Source organism: Chiloscyllium plagiosum, chromosome 15 (assembly GCF_004010195.1).
Source record: "Chiloscyllium plagiosum isolate BGI_BamShark_2017 chromosome 15, ASM401019v2, whole genome shotgun sequence".
Taxonomy (NCBI): domain Eukaryota; kingdom Metazoa; phylum Chordata; class Chondrichthyes; order Orectolobiformes; family Hemiscylliidae; genus Chiloscyllium; species Chiloscyllium plagiosum.
The window spans coordinates 45,364,349-45,383,325 of NC_057724.1; the positions used below are offsets into that span (position 1 = coordinate 45,364,349).

An 18,977-nucleotide genomic window follows, 5' to 3' on the forward strand; every position below is an offset into this window, starting at 1 on the left:
AGAGAGTAACCAATTTGCATGTATCAACATCTCAGAATTATCTATTCTCCCTTCACTTGTGTGAAATTTGCTCTTCTCTCATGTGGCAGAGAGAAACTATACAGTGACAATTTTCCACCTGAAAGTCTCAGAGGGTACCTGGCAACTCCAGCTTATGCTTGCTGCTCTGGGCCTCCACCTTGACCAGCATCCTCCAACACTTCAGGGCACATTCCATGGATAATGACTGTCTGCACCCTCAGCCCATGGTAGTTGGCATTAGACACACACTTGCCTCAGCACATCATCATCTCTGACACATTTATAATATTGTTATCAACTCCAATGCTGTATTTGGAGCACACCAACTCCTTGTATTGTAATGCTTCTACGAAGCCATTTGTACAAAGGGACTGGTACCCATCTTACGCACTAGAGCAAGCTGCACCTTAGGGCTCTTTGTTTGGTCTGCTTGGGTGCTCACAGGATCTCTGCCTTGTCTTGACTTCTTGCGTTCAAAATGTATAGGCACAGAATACTTCTGTCTTGCCTTGCCTCTTAGTGCAGACAGAAAGCCAGGCAACTTGTCACAGGGTGGGGAGAGGAGGATGTTTGGTCATTGATGGTCAGCACCATGGCTTTAATGGAGATATTGCATCACATGGTTGGCCTGGCTAACCTGTCACCCAGGGCTCAGGAGATGAAGACATAAATGAAAGTAAGGTTGGAATGTGTGAAAACCCAGAACTGATTGGGTCCGCATGGAGTGCAAGGAAGAAAGGAAATTGAAGGTTTGGGCAGTTCATCTAAATTAGCAGCCTCAGCCTGCAAGCCTGTGGAGCTCAATCTGCATTGACTTCCAACCTCTTCTGAATCGCAGCTATGCAATGAAAATGAAAAATGGCTGCCAGCAGGCACAGAGTAGGCTGAAGTGTTTCTTCTTGTTTGGAGATGTGGACTCTACTTGTCAGTGATGTCAGGCCTGGCAACTGGCAATTACATTAATTGCACTTGTACATCTTAGAGGTTAAATACATCTGTTATCACGGACTCCTGCATTGAAAATTCCTGGGTGGAAGCAAACATGAGTATGTCATTGGTCAGTACAAATTGATCACAGTCATCTCTGGGAAGTAGAAACAATCACAGGTTACCTTAAGAAAGTCACCTAGACATTTCATATCTCATAGATTGTATGAGAAGGTGGAGCTGATTTCCTCTTGCCTTGAACTATGAGTACTTGCTAACATGTGCCTATATGCAATACTGTCATTCTTGGATGATAAGGAGGAATAAGGATGGGGGCAAGGGTTCAGTGATCCTATAGCAGTCTCGATCCCCTACCGTGGTTGTATGACATGGCTCTGGGAATGTGCTGGACCCAGGCCTTCATGGCAGTTGCCAGCTTCTCCAGGTCCCACATGCTACAGCCATAGCTTGACTCCTAAGTTTACTGATTGTCTCTGAATAACCTGCCTGCTCTTCCTCTGCCTGCCTGTGCATTTTGACAAAGTCATTACCAGTTGAAACCATGGGATCACCCTATGCCTCAGGATGAGCAGTGCCCAGTTTCCAGCAGTCCCACAAGCACCAGACTCCTGGGGTATTTCTACCATGGCTGAAAATGTGTTGCTGGAAAAGCGCAGCAGGTCAGGCAGCATCTAGGGAACAGGAGAATCGACGTTTCGGGCATAAGCCCTTCTTCATGTTTGCTTCCACCCAGGAATTTTGCATGCAGGAGTCCGTGATAACAGATGTATTTAACCTCTAAGATGTACAAGTGCAATTAATGTAATTGCCAGTTGCCAGGCCTGACATCTCCAAACAAGAAGAAACACTTCAGCCTATTTCTACCATGACCATTTGTAGAGATATGTCAGTGATGTGCTCACCAGATGTGCTCCTGGGTCTAACCTAGAGAGAAAATTCATCAAACTGCAGGTTTCTGAGCTGGTTGTGGGTCAAGGTTTTTCTGCAGTGAGACAAAGGAAGGGATTTGTGTATGTTAGTGGTTTTGCAAGAACAAGAGAGATGCAAAGCAATTACCAATGTGTAAGTGGATAATGCAGATGGCAGGAAGGATTAGTAATGTGGGAAATGATGTAGGTGAAAGCTGTTGAGTTGCTGCACTAGTTGCAGTTATCATCCATGATCCTTGGTGAGAGGTGTGTGTTATGGCAGAGTTCGAGGGAACAGGGGCTTTGGGAGTTTGGGATAGCAGAGAGAAGATGGTGGCAGAGTACAAAAGATTTCAGACCTTCTTCTGAGCATTCCTTTTAAGCTGGGACACTGCACTGATCTGGGCCTTTCTCTGGGTCTAGGCTGGTTGAGTCTGGTGGAATTGCTTCCTTTGACAGCCACATGGATCAAACTGGGTAATGTCCCTTCTCTCCACCACCCTATCCACCAGCACATCCACCAGCACATCCAGGTCTCTGTCTTTGAGGCAAAGTGTGAGCTTTCCTTCTTCTGACATAATGGTCCAGCAGCATATTATGAGGAGCAGTTAATTGGCTTGCAGCATCTGAGGTAATGTGTCGATGGGCTTAAAATAAGGTACCAGCCGCAAGAACACCGGACATTCCTGACATGCCAAGCACTTCAGCCTCCCCTACTAAATGGTTACATGAGAAGGAAACTGTACAGCCTGGTTACATAAGTAATGAGATATAGAGTAAAAATTGCATGAGAAAAGTCACTCTCAATACCATGGGGGAACAGGGCACGATGCATCTCACTCGACACAGTACTTTAATTGAAAACTCCAGCCATAAATGTATCAATATTGCAGGCTTCTTTTTTGGTCAAGCTTGCACCAGACCAGTTCCTTGTGGCCTTGCTGTTAGTTTATTATATCATGTAGTTCTTTATTTTTCCACTACTTCCTCTCCAACCCTTCCATTAACATTTAAATGACAAAATATTGTGTTTCCTTCTTGCAGATTTGGCACTTGTTGCCTGTAATGGTCAGTTGGCATGTTGAAATGCTCCTCCTTTTCCTCTGATCAAAATCTTCCTCCTCTGAGCTTTCACTTCTCCGATTACTACTCTCACCTTGCTATTGATGCCAAGCGTTTATGGCTGGGAAGAAGAAGTGTAGGCCCGTACATATTCACAGTAAACATTTTCTTCCTCATAATCATGTCATAATATTCAAGTTTGGAAAGTGGGACTCGTGTAGATTTTGTGTATTTTTGGTGGTGCACACTCAAAAGGTCAAAGAGCTCTTCTGTACTGAATAACTGTGTGATTCTGTAATCATTTGACAAAATTTTTGTCTCACGTTTGATTTACTTGATTTATTGTGTTTTTATGAATTTGGTTTTAAAAACTTCAACTTTTGTCCCATTGGCAGTGGCTATCCTTTTGGTCACATTTGGATTGAAATTCCTCTGAAGAAATCTCTATGAAGCCAGTGTGATTCCATTTGTTTGGATCACTTGCTTCAGCTCAGAAAACTTTTTTTTTGTTCAGTAATTGGTTTTGCATCCATTCTATATGATGAACAATGTCATATCAACAGCAACACTTGTCCTTCTCTGACCCTCTTCCTCATTGTATCCAGCAGTCCACAGTGTGTTTCCACACTGTAAGTAATCTAATACCATTGGCTGGCAAACTCACAGAAGGTTTTCTCCACTTTTGAAAAAAAATCTCATTATATGTTTTTGGTTTTCTTTTTTTCTCTAACTTTCCATATCTCTGGCCTTTGTTGAATCTTACTGTCTACATCTGTGGCAGATGGCAATTTGCAGAAGTACATGACCTGTCGGAAATCAAGCCACCAGGATTTTCTTCTGTCAGGCTTTCTTGCAAGCTTTGCTTTTAGCTCCACTGGCACTTTATGTGGGGGAATGAATCACGTAGTTTATGGCTGGGTAAATAGTCAGGGGATACTGAAAATGTTCAATGCATCTAACAACGTCACTGAAACACTCTGAGTACAACTCCCAGTGCCACCTCCTTCACTGACATACCTGTAGCTTTTCACAACTACTCAACCAGAGGACAATAGATTACTTACAGTGTGGAAACAGGCCCTTCGGCCCAACAAGTCCACACCGACCCGCCGAAGCGCAACTCACCCATACCCCTACATTTACCCCTTGCCTAACACTACGGGCAATTTAGCATGGCCAATTCACCTGACCTGCACATCTTTGGACTGTGGGAGGAAACCGGAGCACCCGGAGGAAACCCACGCAGACACGGGGAGAACGTGCAAACTCCACACAGTCAGTCGCCTGAGGCGGGAATTGAACCCGGGTCTCTGGCGCTGTGAGGCAGCAGTGCTAACCACTGTGCCATCATGCCGCCCACCGTGCTTCTGATGTAGAATATCTGGTTCACATTTTTGCCTTTGTGCAGCCTCTGATGTTGGTTATTCCTTGCTGTTCATTCTCAGGTACCAGTTAGTATGATATTATTCAGTTTCAGAATGTTTCTTTTGAATAACTGCTGTCTTCCAAATTTTCACAAAAGATCTTCAGATATAGTATAAGCTGGATGGTGTTATTCTGCATTGCAATGTCCATCTTCACCTTCAGATTTATTACTGAACCCTGATTTTTCACACTCTTTCTGATATGAATGTTTGTGTGGATTTCTTTCCTCTGGGATTTGTCACATCCAGACATGTCACACAGTTCTGTGGTTCCTATGTCAATCACATTCTCAACGCTACCAGCATCTTCCAGAATATTTTCCTATCCATTTCTCCTGGTGTTCTGGCTAAGGAAGCTCATTGACCATCATGTTGCTTTGTTCTGAACATCTTTTCCCAATAACTGGACTTCTCACAAACTCTACTGATTAATCCAGATGCAGGACACTTCCTTCTGATTGTGATTTCTTGTCACTACCCAGAGTTCCTGCATGTCTTGTCCCTTTCTAATCTTCTAATGTTTTTGTTGCATTTCTCCTTGGCTTAGGAAAGGTTGGTTGTCTGGATAGTTTGATAGTTCATCTGTCTGCTAATTGCTTTGTGTACTCAGCACTGTGTATATTGTGAGCTTGTACTCTCCAATCAGTGTTTTCTGTAATTCATATTGCATGAAACCCCAATTAGTTGAACTATTAACTTTTCACCTCTGTCCTTAAACTAACATATACAAGCTCCATTTTTCAGTCTTGTTGCAAAGTTAACTGCTATTTCACTTATACCTTATTTGAAACCTCATTATTCAGACCAATAATGCCAGAGATTTTATTTTGTTTGATTTGGAAATGGATGTTGAATCTTTCAAAAACTACATCTGGGTTTTTGTTCTTCATTTCCAGTTGTTAAACAAATGCAATCCTAGATCTCCTGCCTACAAAAGGATATTAGCTGGTTCTCACTTTATTATAAATATTTGCTGAAAGACAACTTGCATTTTTGCTTAAGTTTCTCAAATGCCTCCACTGGATCATCAGCTACCCGATCCATTCTGGCTTTGCTATGCACATGTTGCTCTGCTGGTCGACATTTTGTGTTATTTTGCAAGATTTGTTCAGTCTTCTGCCATTGACATGAGTTGAGTTTTTCGTATCAGTAAGTGCTACTGGATTACTCACAGAAAACCACTGCCATCATTATAGGTTGATCTGAGTTCTGTGATGTTTGAATATTCACATGTCATATTTAGAGAAGTGAGAATTCTATCTGCTTTAATTCTTACAGGCTCCATGCGAGGAAGAAACTATCTAGACAACTAACCTTTAGTTAAGACAAGAGAAAATCAATAAGATTACTGCATGCAACAGAAACGTTAGAAGATCAGCAGGTTAGAAGGTTAGAAGGGAGAAAGACATGCAGAAGCTCTGGACAATTATATGAAATCAGTTCCTACATTTCTGTTCTTTTATGCTTATCAGCTGTGAAATGTTCCCTAAAACGCCGATATATACACATTAGTTCCTAGCTCTAACATACAACTAATATTTATACAATATATCCAACAATATGCGATACTTATTCAGAATTCCCATTCCACAGAGCTTGATACCGTAAAAGGAAAGTAGCTTTGAAAAGCACCACAAGGCAGAGTAACAAAATAGAGTCATAGTCATAGAGCTGTATAGCATGGAGGGACAGGATTTACATGTATTTGGAAAAGCAAAGACTGGTTAGGGATATTTAGCATGGCTTTGTGCCTGGGAAATTATGTCTCACTAACTTGATTGAGTTTTTTGAAGAAGTAACAAAGAGGATTGATGAAGGCAGAGTGATGGATGTGATCTATATGGACATTCTATAAGGCATGCGATAAGGTTCCACATGGTAGAACTTTGGTCCAACTTGTCCATGCCGACTAGATATCCTATATAAATCTAGTCCCATTTGCTAGCATTTGCCATATCCCTCTAAACCCTTCCTATATATATAATAATCCAAATGCCTTTTAAATGTTGTAATTGTACTAACCTCCACCACTTCCTCTGGCAGCTCATTCTATACACACATCACCTTCTGTGTGAAAAAGTTGCCCCTTAGGTCCCTTTTAAATCTTTCCCCCTCACCTTAAACCTAAGCTCTCTAGTTTCCAACTCCTCTACCGCAGGGAAAAGACCTTGACTATTCACCCTAACCACTCTCCTCATGATCTGATAAACCTCTACAAGATCACCCCTCAGCCTCCGACCCTTCAGGGAAAATAGACCCAGCTTCTTCAGCCTCTCCCTGTAGCTCAAACCCTCCAACCTTGGCAACATCCTCATAAATCTTTTCCGAACCCTTTCAAGTTTCACAACATCCTTCCTATAGCAGAGAGACCAGAATTGAATGCAGTATTTAAAAAGTGGTCTAACCAATGTCCTGTACAGCTGTAACATGGCCTCCCAATTCCTACACTCAATGCACTGACCAATAAAGGCAAGCATGCCAAACACCATCTGCACTATCCTAACTACCTGCCAATCCACTTTCAAGGAACTACGAATCTGCACTCCAAGTGTTCAGTAATACTGTCCAGGACCTTACCATTAAGTGTATAAGTCCTATCCTGATTTGCCTTTTCAAAATGCAGCACTTCACATTTATCTGAATTAAACTCCATCTGTCACTCCTTGGCCCATTGGCTCAATTGATCAGGGTGTACTTGTACTCTTGAAGTAACCTTCTTTGCTGTCCACTGCACCTCCAATTTTGATGTCATCTGTAAAATTACTAAACATGCTCCTATGTTCACATTGAAATCATTTATATAAATGACAAAAAGCAGAGGACCCAGAAACGATCCTTGTGGTACACCACTGGTTCACAGGCTTCCAGTCTGAAAAGCAACCTTCCACCACCACCTTCTGACTCCTACTTTCAAGCCAGTCCTGTATCCAAATAGATGGTTCTCCCTGTATTCCATGTGATCTAACTTTGTTAACCAGTCTACATATGGATGCCTAATAGAATGCCCATATAGATGGGTGGCACTGTGGCACAGTGGCTCACACTGCTGCCTCACAGCGCCAGTGACCCGGGTACAATTCCCACCTCAGGTAACTGTCTGTGTGGAGTTTGCACATTCTCCCCGTGTCTGTGCGGGTTTCCTCCCACAGTCCAAAAACGTGCAGGTTAGGTGAATTGGCCATTCTAAATTGCCCATAGTTTTAGGTATAGGGGAATGGATCTGGGTGGGTTCCTCTTCGGAGGGTCAGTGTGGACTTGTTGGGCCGAAGGGCCTGTTTCCACACTGTAAATCATCTAATCACGTCCACCGCTCTGCCTTCATCAATCTCCTCTGTTACTTCTTCAAAACACTCAGTCAAATTAGTGTGACATAATTTTGCATGCACAAAGCCATGTTGATTATCCATAATCAGTCCTTGCCTTTCTATATATATGTAAATTTTGTCCTTCAGAATCCCTCCAGCAACTTGCCCACCACCGAGTTCAGGCTCACTGGTCTATAGTTCCCTGGCTTGTCCTTACCACCTTTCTTAAACAGTGGCACCACGTTAGCCAACCTCCTGTCTTCCAGCACCTCACCGATGATACAAATCATCTATGGCTATCAATGATACAAATTGTTATTTTAACTTTGTTTTAGAAGCATCTGTAATTTATGTGAAATTTATTGTTTAATATCTGATTGGTCTGCTGTTGTAATGATCCCAGCTGATGGTAACACTGGATAAACACAATCCCAAGTGAAACCTAGCTTGACAGATCATAAGTTTCTTTTGCTATTTTATTATTATAGTCATCAGTCTCTGAACAAATTCATTAGAGGCTTCCAATGTACTTTTAATAAAGAAACATACATTTATTGCACGAAATAATAGTTTCTAAAAAGTTTTCAATACAGTCAGTTTGTAATAAATTGAGTTTCCATTTCTTTTCAATCATATGATGTGTGAAAATGATTTAAAAACTTGGCAGGTGTGGCTACTCTTTATTAATAATTAATCCATGGACTGAATATGTTACAAAGTATCAAACATTTTAGCATTCAGCAGTAATTGTGCCTTTGTTCATGTGCTCGGAAATGAATATCTTATTTGCACTTGTGGGTGTCAGAGTAACCTAAACACTGCCTTGCATCGTAAGCTCCAACCACAGCATTTCATGCCTGGGTGCAAGACATACAGAGCTTCAGCAAATTAAGGTGTGACATCAGGAAAGCCAACTCCTTCAAAACATTCCCACATAGTGTAATGCATGTGAAAGCTACAGAACGTTGCTCTGTGTCATTGGTTTTGTGGCTTTTCACTCTCCCTATATGGTAAGTATAAAGGATAAAAGGTTTTAGATATTTTAAGGTAAAAGAATGAGATATAGGATGAAATCTTCCAGGCCCTGAGGCAGAAAGGGAACTTAGTTAGGCAGATGGTGGCACACAATAAGCCTGCCAATTTCCCAACTTTGCCCAAGTGAAGATCAGAATGAAAAATGCCAAGCCCTACCTTCCCACCAACGGAGAATGTTAAGTGGTCAACTAATGATCATTGATTAATCACTACTTAAGAATTTCTTCCCATCTGGGCTGCAAATACTTCAACTCCAGGCAGGATGAGCAAGAATTGACCTGCATGACTGGTTAACCAGTGCTGGCTTGCTGGCAGTTTGGTTTTGGGGAGGGGGTTCTGGATATGGAGGGGTTGGTAAAGAGGTGGGGAAGTGGGGATTGGGCAGGCTCTCTTGATCTTCATCAGTTTGTGCAGGTTAGAGCGACTGGACCTATGACAGCTGATGTCTACCAAGACCAGACTACTGCGCTTTGTTCCATCTACCTATGCCTCTCTCTCCTCACATACCCCACCCTGCAAGACCTTGCCATTTCCCAAATAACACACCTTTCCCCTGGTTAATGTTCCACCCTGGGAGTCCAGGGTTGGCGTTGGTGGGGGGATTGATGTACATGGCCTCCATTGTAGCACTGCCATGTTCTGGAGTTGCTGGCTTCTGATTGGCCAGCAGCTCTTGGCAGCGAGAAACTCCTGAGTTCTAATTTTGGTGGAGAGTTGGCCAGCAGCCAGTGAGCTACCTAATTGCTGGAAGATCCAGCAGACTTTCCAAATTAGTCCAAGAACAGGATAAGAACATTTCAGAATTTTGCTCAGAATCTTGGAACTTCAAGCCTCAGTTATCCATGTTTACCTGGACTTCAGTTGTACAGGTCCTGAAAACATTTCCTTTCTGAAACACTTTACTGCAACACTTTTACTGTCATGCTATTTCCAGCATACTATTTCTGGAATGCTTTTTCTCATTATTCTATTTCAGTTGCTCTATTTTCATCACACCCATCTGTCTGTAATGCTTGGCTTTGCTATTTCAAGCCATTACTTGTACAGACTTCTGTTTGGCTCATTTTTTCCACATGAATCATTCCAGGATCAGGCGTACCAGCTACCAGTTTGTGTCTCTAATCTGCTAGTTTAAACACTGCCCTATAGGGATTCAACCCAAATCCCACGGACTTTCCCCATACTTGTTGGCAGCTGCCACTTAGCTGCTGTCTCCATTCTCACATCCTGTCTCTTCTCCTAGCAACTGGCATCGACCACCCTACTCCAGACCGGTTGCTGCCATCACATCTCCACAACCCACAGTTCATACCGGTCCTATCTTGTTCTTGTACAGGATCCACCAGCTAAAACTTTCTTCTTCCCCTGCCACTCCCTGCAGCAGTTTGCGATGCACAGTGATATCAACAGAAGTGGATTCAATTCCTGCATCGGCTAAGGTTACCATGAAGAATTTCCTTCACAACCTCTCTCCTTGCATGAAGCAAGGTGAATCTCAGATTAAAACCACCATCAATCATTTCTTTCTAATGAGAGTGAAGCTATGGTGACTTTTACAATGCATGTATATCTCAATGTACAATTCTCCAAGTTAGGTTTCCCAGTACATAATTCTGTACAACAACAACTTGCATTTAGATAGTGCCTTTATCATATTATACTGTTCCAATGTGTTTCACAGATATCAAACAAAATTTAACACCAACCATTTGAGATGATATTAGGGCAAATGACATAAAACTTATCAAAGAGGACAGTTTCAAAGAAAAGAGGTTGGTAAAGAGGTGGGGAAGTGGGGATTGGGCAGGGTCTCTTGACCTCTATCAGTTTGTGCAGGTTAGAGAGACTGGAAGAAAGAAACAGAAAAATTTGTGAGATATTCCAGAGCTTAGGATCTTGACAGCTGAATGCACAGCCACTAAAGATTGTATGCTAAAAATGGGAGTGCTCAACAGGCCAGTATTGAAGGGATGAAGAAAATTACAAAGTTGGAAAGGATTAAGGCAATGGAATCATTTAAGCAGAGATCAGAATGTTAAATTCAAGATGCTGATTAACAGGGAGGCAGTGCAGACCAGAGATCTGAGAGGTGGTACAGGACTGGGATTTACTGCAGATCAGGAATTCTAGAGTAGAGGTCAGCATGACTTCTAGAATACAAGAACAGGAACGTACTGCAGAGGCTGCATTAGGTTCTGGTCAGACCGCAGTTGGAATTCCTGTACTTAAGGAAAGATATGCTGGCATTGGAGGGGGCCCAGAGGAGGTTTACACGAATGATCCCAGAATGAAGGGCTTGTCATACAAGGAGCAGTTGAAGACTCTGGGTCAGTACCTAACGGAATCTAAAAGGATGAGGGTGGATCCCATTGAAAATTTCAGAATATTATGTGGCCTGGATGGGGTGGATGTGGAGAAAACACTTCGACAGTAGGAAAGTCTGGGAACCAAGGGTGCAGTCTCAGAGTGAGGAGCTGACTCCTTAGAACTGAGATGAGGAGGAAGTTCTTTAGCCAGCGAGTGGTGAATTTGTGGAACACATTGTCGCAGAGGGCTGTGGAGGCCAAGTCATTGAATGTGGTTTAAGACAGAGATAGATAGGTTCTTGATTAGTAAGGAGATCAAGGGTTAAGGGAAAAAGGCAAGAGTATGGGGTTGAGAAACATATCAGCCCATGATGGATTTGTACATAGGTGCTTTGTGCCTAAGATGGCGCCATGAGAGGCAACACTGTAAATCTTTCACTGTACTTTTGTACTTTTGTACTTGAGTACGTGTGACATTAAAACCTATTCTAAAATGTACTTCTAGATGAAAGAGAAAACTAGATACATCAGTTATATGAAGTTTGTTTTAAACCATTATGATTAAGCAAATACCAATGGGCCGAATGGCCTAATTCTCCTCCTATTCCTTATGGCCTTATGATCCATAAGATGGTCTGTCCACATCCCAGCACCCTGCTCCTGTTCCTGCCCCATTCGGAATCCCAAAATGTTATCTATTACTCCCTAATTTCAAAATGTTCTACTCCTCAACCATATGACATTATCCCCTCTCAGATTCAAGTTACACCTCCAAACACTACCTGAAAACACAATTGTTTCTTTGCATGTCCACATTGCTCTGGTCAACTGCACCATCTACCTCTGTATCCTAAATTTTAGAAAAGGTTAAGAAAATTGAATCAAATATAATAATCAAAAATACTTGATCTCTGGACATAAATTCAAACCCCAAGCACATCTGTTGTCGTAGCTAAATTTTATGGAAGAAAAAGTTAATTTAACAAATACAATAATTGCAAAATAGTTGACTTCATAATATGCTGTATGTTACATTATGTAAAACAGTATACCCTTTTATACATCATATACATTCATCAGAGACCCTCTGGTAAATGTATATTATGATGCAGTTGTTTCAGTGGAGATATAAAAATCCATGTATGCTTGTTCCTTTGTCATAATGTCACCCTTATATTGAGAATCATTAACACTTGATTTATACTGACCCAACTTACCAAATTTCTTCACATTTGGCAGCATTTTTATTTTTGCTTGTTTTTACTGCATTTTCTTTTCTCGCTTTTCCCTTTTTAAAATTTTGCTTCTTTTATAAACAACGTAATCTCCTATTGACTGATAATTGGATCAATAACTACCTTGGTATAGAGACAGGTCATTTATCTATTCTTCATACTCTATACATTGTCCATTTACTGATTCAAATTCACGTGATAATATAGCCTTTTACTCTCTCCTGCTCATTCTTTCCCAGAATCTCAAAGTGATGGTATTCTGTGGGAAGAAACATCAGCTCCACGGAAGATCAGAAAGACTGTATGATACTCCATCCAATAGAACCTTCATCATATCTGTGCCAAAATTCTAAGTTCTGGACCCACCCTTTACATTTTGGGTATTTGCTTAATCATTATGGTTTAAAACAAAATTCATATAGCTGATGTACCTAATTCTCTCTTTCATCTAGAATTACATTTTAGAAATATGTTTTATTGTCATGCATACTCAAGTACAGAAGTACAAGAGTACAGTGAAAATTTTACAGCGTTGCCTGTCATGGCGCCATCTTAGGTACAAAGCACCTATGTACAAATCTTAGATAAAACACGAGGAACAAAGAAGATAAAAATTGCATTACCTTACAGTGATTCATAGTGTAAGTTAGAAATAAGACATTGTTAAAAGGATAAACATTACAGTCAGATCAACAGAATACCGATACAAATCACATTGCAGTCTTCAAACATAGTTACAATATAGTTATACTATTTTTCAATTAAATTCATACTTAAAATATCAGATGGAAACAAGTTTGGTGATAGAGAGACAAAAAAATCTTTGTTGTTTCTTAACATTGGTGTACTGTTCGATAGAAGTGTCTGAACTGGGGGTCAGTTGCTGAAATGGTTGAAAAGGTTAAAAGATTTGTATATATATTTTCAGCAAAATCTTCTTACTTGGCAGGTTGCTGTGTTTAACGTGCTATATAGGAGGGGAGGTGGACCACAAATGAAATGATAGAAGTTCAGGAGCCGTAATTGGTACCACTGATCTGACCTAACAACTGGTTAAGAGTAGCATCAACTAGGTAAAAACAAAGACTGCAGATGCTAGAAACCAGAGTCTAGATTAGACTGGTGCTGGAAAAGCACAGCAGGTCAGGCAGCATCCTCAGATTTTCAGAAGAAAATGTTATCATTATATCAGCAATCTATAAACAGAAGTTTTTTTAAAAGCAAAAGAACTAAAATAAAGGAGGACATGATTATGAAGACTACAGATGATTAACTAAAAACCCTTAAAGATTGGAAATGTCTACCTCTCTAAAATAATTCCAGATCTATTTAGCTGTTTAACTACTCTTAGCAACAATTTCCAACCAGCAAAATACTAATTTATTTTTGTTGAGGGTCTTATGTGAAAAGCTAAGGGTCATGATGTAGAAAGAGATCAATATAGTGATAAATGCCTCAGTGTTAAGTAGACGTTTTGATTATTTCTGCTTAATGTCCAGCACTGACTCAAAGCACAACTTCAAATAGCTTGAATAATTTAAAAAGAGTTCCATCAAAATAGGAAAATTGTATCCAAGGTGTCCTTGGTACAGCAAGAGAGCACTGTAACCATAATATGAAAAAGAATCAAAAAGATAATCATCACAAAAAGCAGAGCTAAGTACTACTGTTAAAGTGAAAATCACTGTTAACGCTTTACCTCATAAGACCAGAATAACTGAGATTTAACCAGAGAAATTAGATACATCAAACTCGTATTTCAAAGAAAATTGATAAACATTAAATATCCTGTATTTTATTTTACTAATCATGGTTGAGATCTAACAATAGTCAGGAGATCAGAAATAATGACAATCAGAAATCATGAAATTTGCACAACTCGATAGTGATCCTATTGCATTCATTGAAACATGTTACATGATTAACCTGAATAAGAACCTTACCTGGCTGCTCACATGAAAAATAGCCAAACCACACACATTCCCAGATGGCCCACTATTCAAATTAAGATGCAAAATAAGTCAATTTTCTTCACGTACCTGAAAATGCAATTAAAGTCATTAACAATCGAAATCTGAATGTCAACATGCTTGCATTAATTAGAACCATAAAACAGCACAGAATAAAATCTATCTCGTTGCTTGTCCTTCTCAATCTGTACTGCAGCCGTTTGTGCTAACAAGGGTGGTTCAGTCATTTATCGTGCGTTGATCTCCATGACAAACATATGCTTTATTTTCCAGGGTGTGTAAATTTTCATGTTATCAGTTGTGAATTGTAGACATCCAATCATATTTGTGTCTAGGTTTCAGTCAAACACATGATACATTTCCATATTTTATTTTTGCTTCCATTAGTATTAAACTTCACAATTATATGGACTGAAATTCTAAGTATTTGCTCTGTGCTGTCTAACAAATACGAATAGACTTGTCTAAAAGTATGCACGAACTAAAGTCTACAGTGCTGAGATAATAATAGGTTTCTGATTGAGAGTATCCTTTATTGCTCCTCTTGGTCACACCCAATCCCATTCTTATCCAACATGAACTCCTTCCAGGAGCAATGGCCAAATAACAATCAGGACTGAGAACACTGCCTTACAAGTGCTTAGGCCAATAGTAACACTGCAACTTTTACTTATTTAAGATGGATTAACAAGCACATTCTGGAAACCATAACTAGGACCACCTTCCCATCCTTATATGTCAGTATCATAGCTTTCAATACAGCTGTCTACCATGGAATAGAGAAGCAGGTCATGGACTGTTTTACTGTAGGCTAAATGTAATGCAAAATCTCTAGAAGACCCAAAGCATGAAATAAGGAAAGACATTCAGTTCATTAGGACTGTTTGTTCCAAAGATCATATACAATGGCCATTTCCCTGCTAATGGAAAAGATGGAAGTCTTGAGTTCCCCACTCCAACTGTATTAGAAGGACTATTGTTCTATTGTACATAGATGGATTTTTAAAAATATACTGCTGACACAGTAAGGCCAGTGGAATGGCAATAACTTTGATGAATTAGACAGTGTTTAAATCATCTTAATGATAAAGGGTAAAGCTAACAAGGCTTCAAAATACAAGTATTTAAGCTGCCACAATGATTTGGTGAGTATGACTACAATAGGTTCTTACTTGGTTAGACTTTGGGGTAGCTCGCTGAATTGAGACATAAAGTCCTCAGTTATTAAGGAGAGGACTTTAGTTTCCAATGGGCAAGGAGTGCCTTTACTGTGTCAAATGCTTAAGTCAAAGTCAGGTGATTAAACTTGTATTATTTTACTAAGCATTTTCATAGTGGTTAGATACAAAGAAGTGCTTGCTAGGATATTTGAGTGGGCAGTTAAGAATCAGACATACTGCTGTCAGTTTAAAACCACAGAAGATTTCTTTTCCTAAAACTCAGTAGTGAACTAAATGCAAAACCAAATTACAGCAAAGGAGCAACTTCACAATCACCATAACTGATAGTCCTCTATTGTTCTGAATTAGTTAAATTATTTGAATTTGAATGCTGGGATTTGACTTCCAGTTCCTCACATAATCAATTTGTTATTATTATAATTTCCTGCTACAAATGCCCCTCCTACTTGCTACCCATTGAGCCTTCCTAAGTGCTGCACTCATTTGGACATCTGACGAGGACAAGATCAGGTTTAGCTAATAATTTGCTTCATGGTCAAACATCTAGTGAACACACAAGCCTCTGAGCTTGTTGATGAAGAAAGTTCACCACTGAGATTCCAACTGGATTTATGGAACCATCTGGAGAGTTGTGAAATGAGAAAATTATACAGAAAATCATGGAATAATCAGAAATAGCATTTGATTAAAGGGAGGTCATAGTCCTTATTATTATTATTGAAGTATTTAAGACCATAATACCAGAAGACGTAGGAGTGGAAGCAGGCCATTCAGCCTATTGAATCCACTCTGCCATTTAATCATGGCTGATGGGCGTTTCAATTCTGCTTACCCACACTTTCCCCGTAGCCCTTAATTCTTTGCGAGATTAAGAATTTATCAATCTCTGCCTTGAAGACATCGAACATCCTGGCCTCCACTGCGCTCCGTGGCAATGAATTCCACAGGCCCACCACTCTCTGGCTGAAGAAATGTCTCCTTTTTCTGTTCTAAATTGACGCCCTCTAATTGTAAGGCTGTGCCCATGGGTCCTAGTCTCCCCACCTAATGGAAACAACCTCCCAGCATTCACCCTTTCTAAGCCACGCATTATCTTGTAAGTTTCTATTAGATTTCCCCTCAACCTTCTAAACTCTAATGAATACAATCCCAGGATCCTCATACTTTAGGTCTACCATTCCAGGGATCATCCGTGTGAATCTCCGCTGGACACGCTCCAGTGCCAGTATATCCTTCCTGAGGTGTGGGGCCTAAAATTGGACACAGTATTCTAAATGGGGCCTAACTAGAGCTTTATAAAGACTCAGAAGCATGTCGCTGCTTTTATATTCCAACCCTCTTGAGATAAATGATATTATTACATTCGCTTTCCTAATCATGGACTCAACTTGCAAACTAACCTTCAGACAATCCTGGACTAGCACTTCCAGATCCCTTTGTACTTCGGCTTTATGAATGTTCTCACTGTTTAAAAAATAGTGCATGTCTGTATTCGTTTCTCCAAAGTGCAAGATCTTGCATTTGCTCATGTTGAATTTCATCAGCCATTTCCTGGACCACTCTCCTAAACTGTCTAAATTTTTCTGCAGCCTCCCCACTTCCTCAGAACTACCTGCCTGGCCGCCTAACTTCGTATCATTGGCGAACTTCACTAGAATGTCCCCTGTCCCTTCATCCAGATCATTAATATATAAAGTGAACAGCTGTGGCCCCAACACTGAACCCGGCGGGACACCGCTTGTCACCAGCTGCCATTCCAAAAAAGAATCTTTTATCCCAACTCTCTGCCTTCTGTCAGGCAGCCAATCCCCAATCCATGCCAGTAGCTCACCTTGAACACCTTGGGCCCTCACCTTACTCAGAAGCCTCTCGTGAGGCACCTTATCAAAAGCCTTTTGGAAGTCTAGATATATAACATCCACTGGGTTTCCCTGGTCTAACCAACTTGTTACCTCTTCAAAGAATTCTAACAGGTTTGTCAGGCACAGCCTCCCCTTATTAAATCCATGTTGACTTGTTCTAATCTGACCCTGTACTTCCAAGAATTTTTAATTCTCATCCTTAACCATGGATTCTAGAATTTTATCTATAACTAAGATTAGACTAATCGGCCAATAATTTTACATCTTTTGTCTTGATCCTTTCTTGAACAAGGGGGTTACAACAGCAATTTTCCAATTGTCAGGGACTTTCCCTGACTCCAGTGATTTTTGAAAGATCACAGTCAGCGCCTCCGCTATTTCCTCAGCCACCTCTCTCAGAAATCTAGGATATAACCCATCAGGACCAGGAAATGTATTGACTTTTAGACATTTTAGCTTTTCTTGCACTTTCTCTTTTGTAATGGCAACCATACTCAGCTCTGCCACCTCACTCTTCTTAATTGTTGGGATATTACTCATGTCTTCCACTGTGAAGACTGACACAAAGTATTTATTGAGTTCTTCAGCTATTTCCTTACCTCCCATCACTAGCCTTCCAGCATCAATTTGAAGTGGCCCAATGTATACTTTTGCCTCTCGTTTGTTTCTTATGTATTGAAAGAAACTTTTACTATTATTTCTAATATTATTGGCTAGCTTACCTTCATAATTGATCCTCTCCTTCCATATTTCTCTCTTTGTTATTATCCTCTGTTTGTTTTTGTACTCTTCCCAATCTTCTGATTTCCCAGTGCTCTTGGCCACTTTATAGGCTCTCTCTTTTTCTTTGATATATTTCCTGACTTCCTTTGTCAGCCATGGCTGTCTAACCCCTCCCTGGATAATTTTTCTTTTCTTTGGGATGAACCTCTGTACTGTGTCCTCAATTACGCCCAGAGACTCCTGCCATTGTTGCTCTACTGTCTTCCCCACTAGGCTCTGCTTCCAGTCAATTTTCATCAGTTCCTCTCTCATACCCCTGTAATTACCTTTATTTAGCTGTTACACCATCACATCTGATTTTGCCTTCTCTCTTTCAAACTGCAGACAGAACTCCCCCATATGATGATTGCTGCCTCCTAGGTGTTCCCTTACTTTAAGATCTTTTTGATAGCTGTTAGCTTCCAAAGAAAATATGTTTATTCAATGTGTTCACTATACAGCCTGCTCATCATAGCAAAGTAAAATGACACTTACCGAAAGATGTTGACACAAGGAAAGGACAGTTTACCAGCTGGTCACCCAGGTTTAGAAAACTTACACTGTCGCCCAGAAGTACTAATAGAAAACAGCATAATTTCTGGTCCCATTGAAATTGAGAAACTAAAGCTTCAGATGTCTTTTGGAGTCCTGTCAGAATTGACTGATTATATTGAGCACTTCTCACAGAGTTTAAGGACAACTTACATTAAACACATTGACCATGTAACACACCACTGACATTTAGTAGATATTTTAGACAGCCAGTCTTTCAAATAAGCTGTTAAGTGGGCACACATCTTTACTAATACAAAAGTACAAAAATACCATAAAGTATATGTGGTTGGATTTCCATTGATAAAAAAGTTAACTTGTACTATCACTTCCTGTTAAATAGACGGTCAACATTTTCTGACATACATGCAGATAAAAAAAAATCAAATTGCTGGGTAACTAGTGG

At 40.3% G+C, this 18,977-nt stretch overlaps 1 protein-coding gene across 1 annotated transcript in view; it reads right to left on the bottom strand.

The window, feature by feature from the left end:
- Nucleotides 1-18,742, bottom strand: part of LOC122557561 (V-set and immunoglobulin domain-containing protein 1-like) — a 52,789-nt gene extending 34,047 nt beyond the window's left edge. Inside the window, exons 1-2 of the mRNA XM_043705307.1 lie at nt 18,725-18,742; nt 14,188-14,239 (exon numbers count right to left, since the gene is read on the bottom strand). Of these exons, the coding sequence (XP_043561242.1) occupies nt 14,188-14,239; nt 18,725-18,742 (70 nt within the window). The remainder of the gene's footprint in view (nt 1-14,187; nt 14,240-18,724) is intronic.
- Between the last annotated feature and the right edge of the window lie 235 nt (nt 18,743-18,977).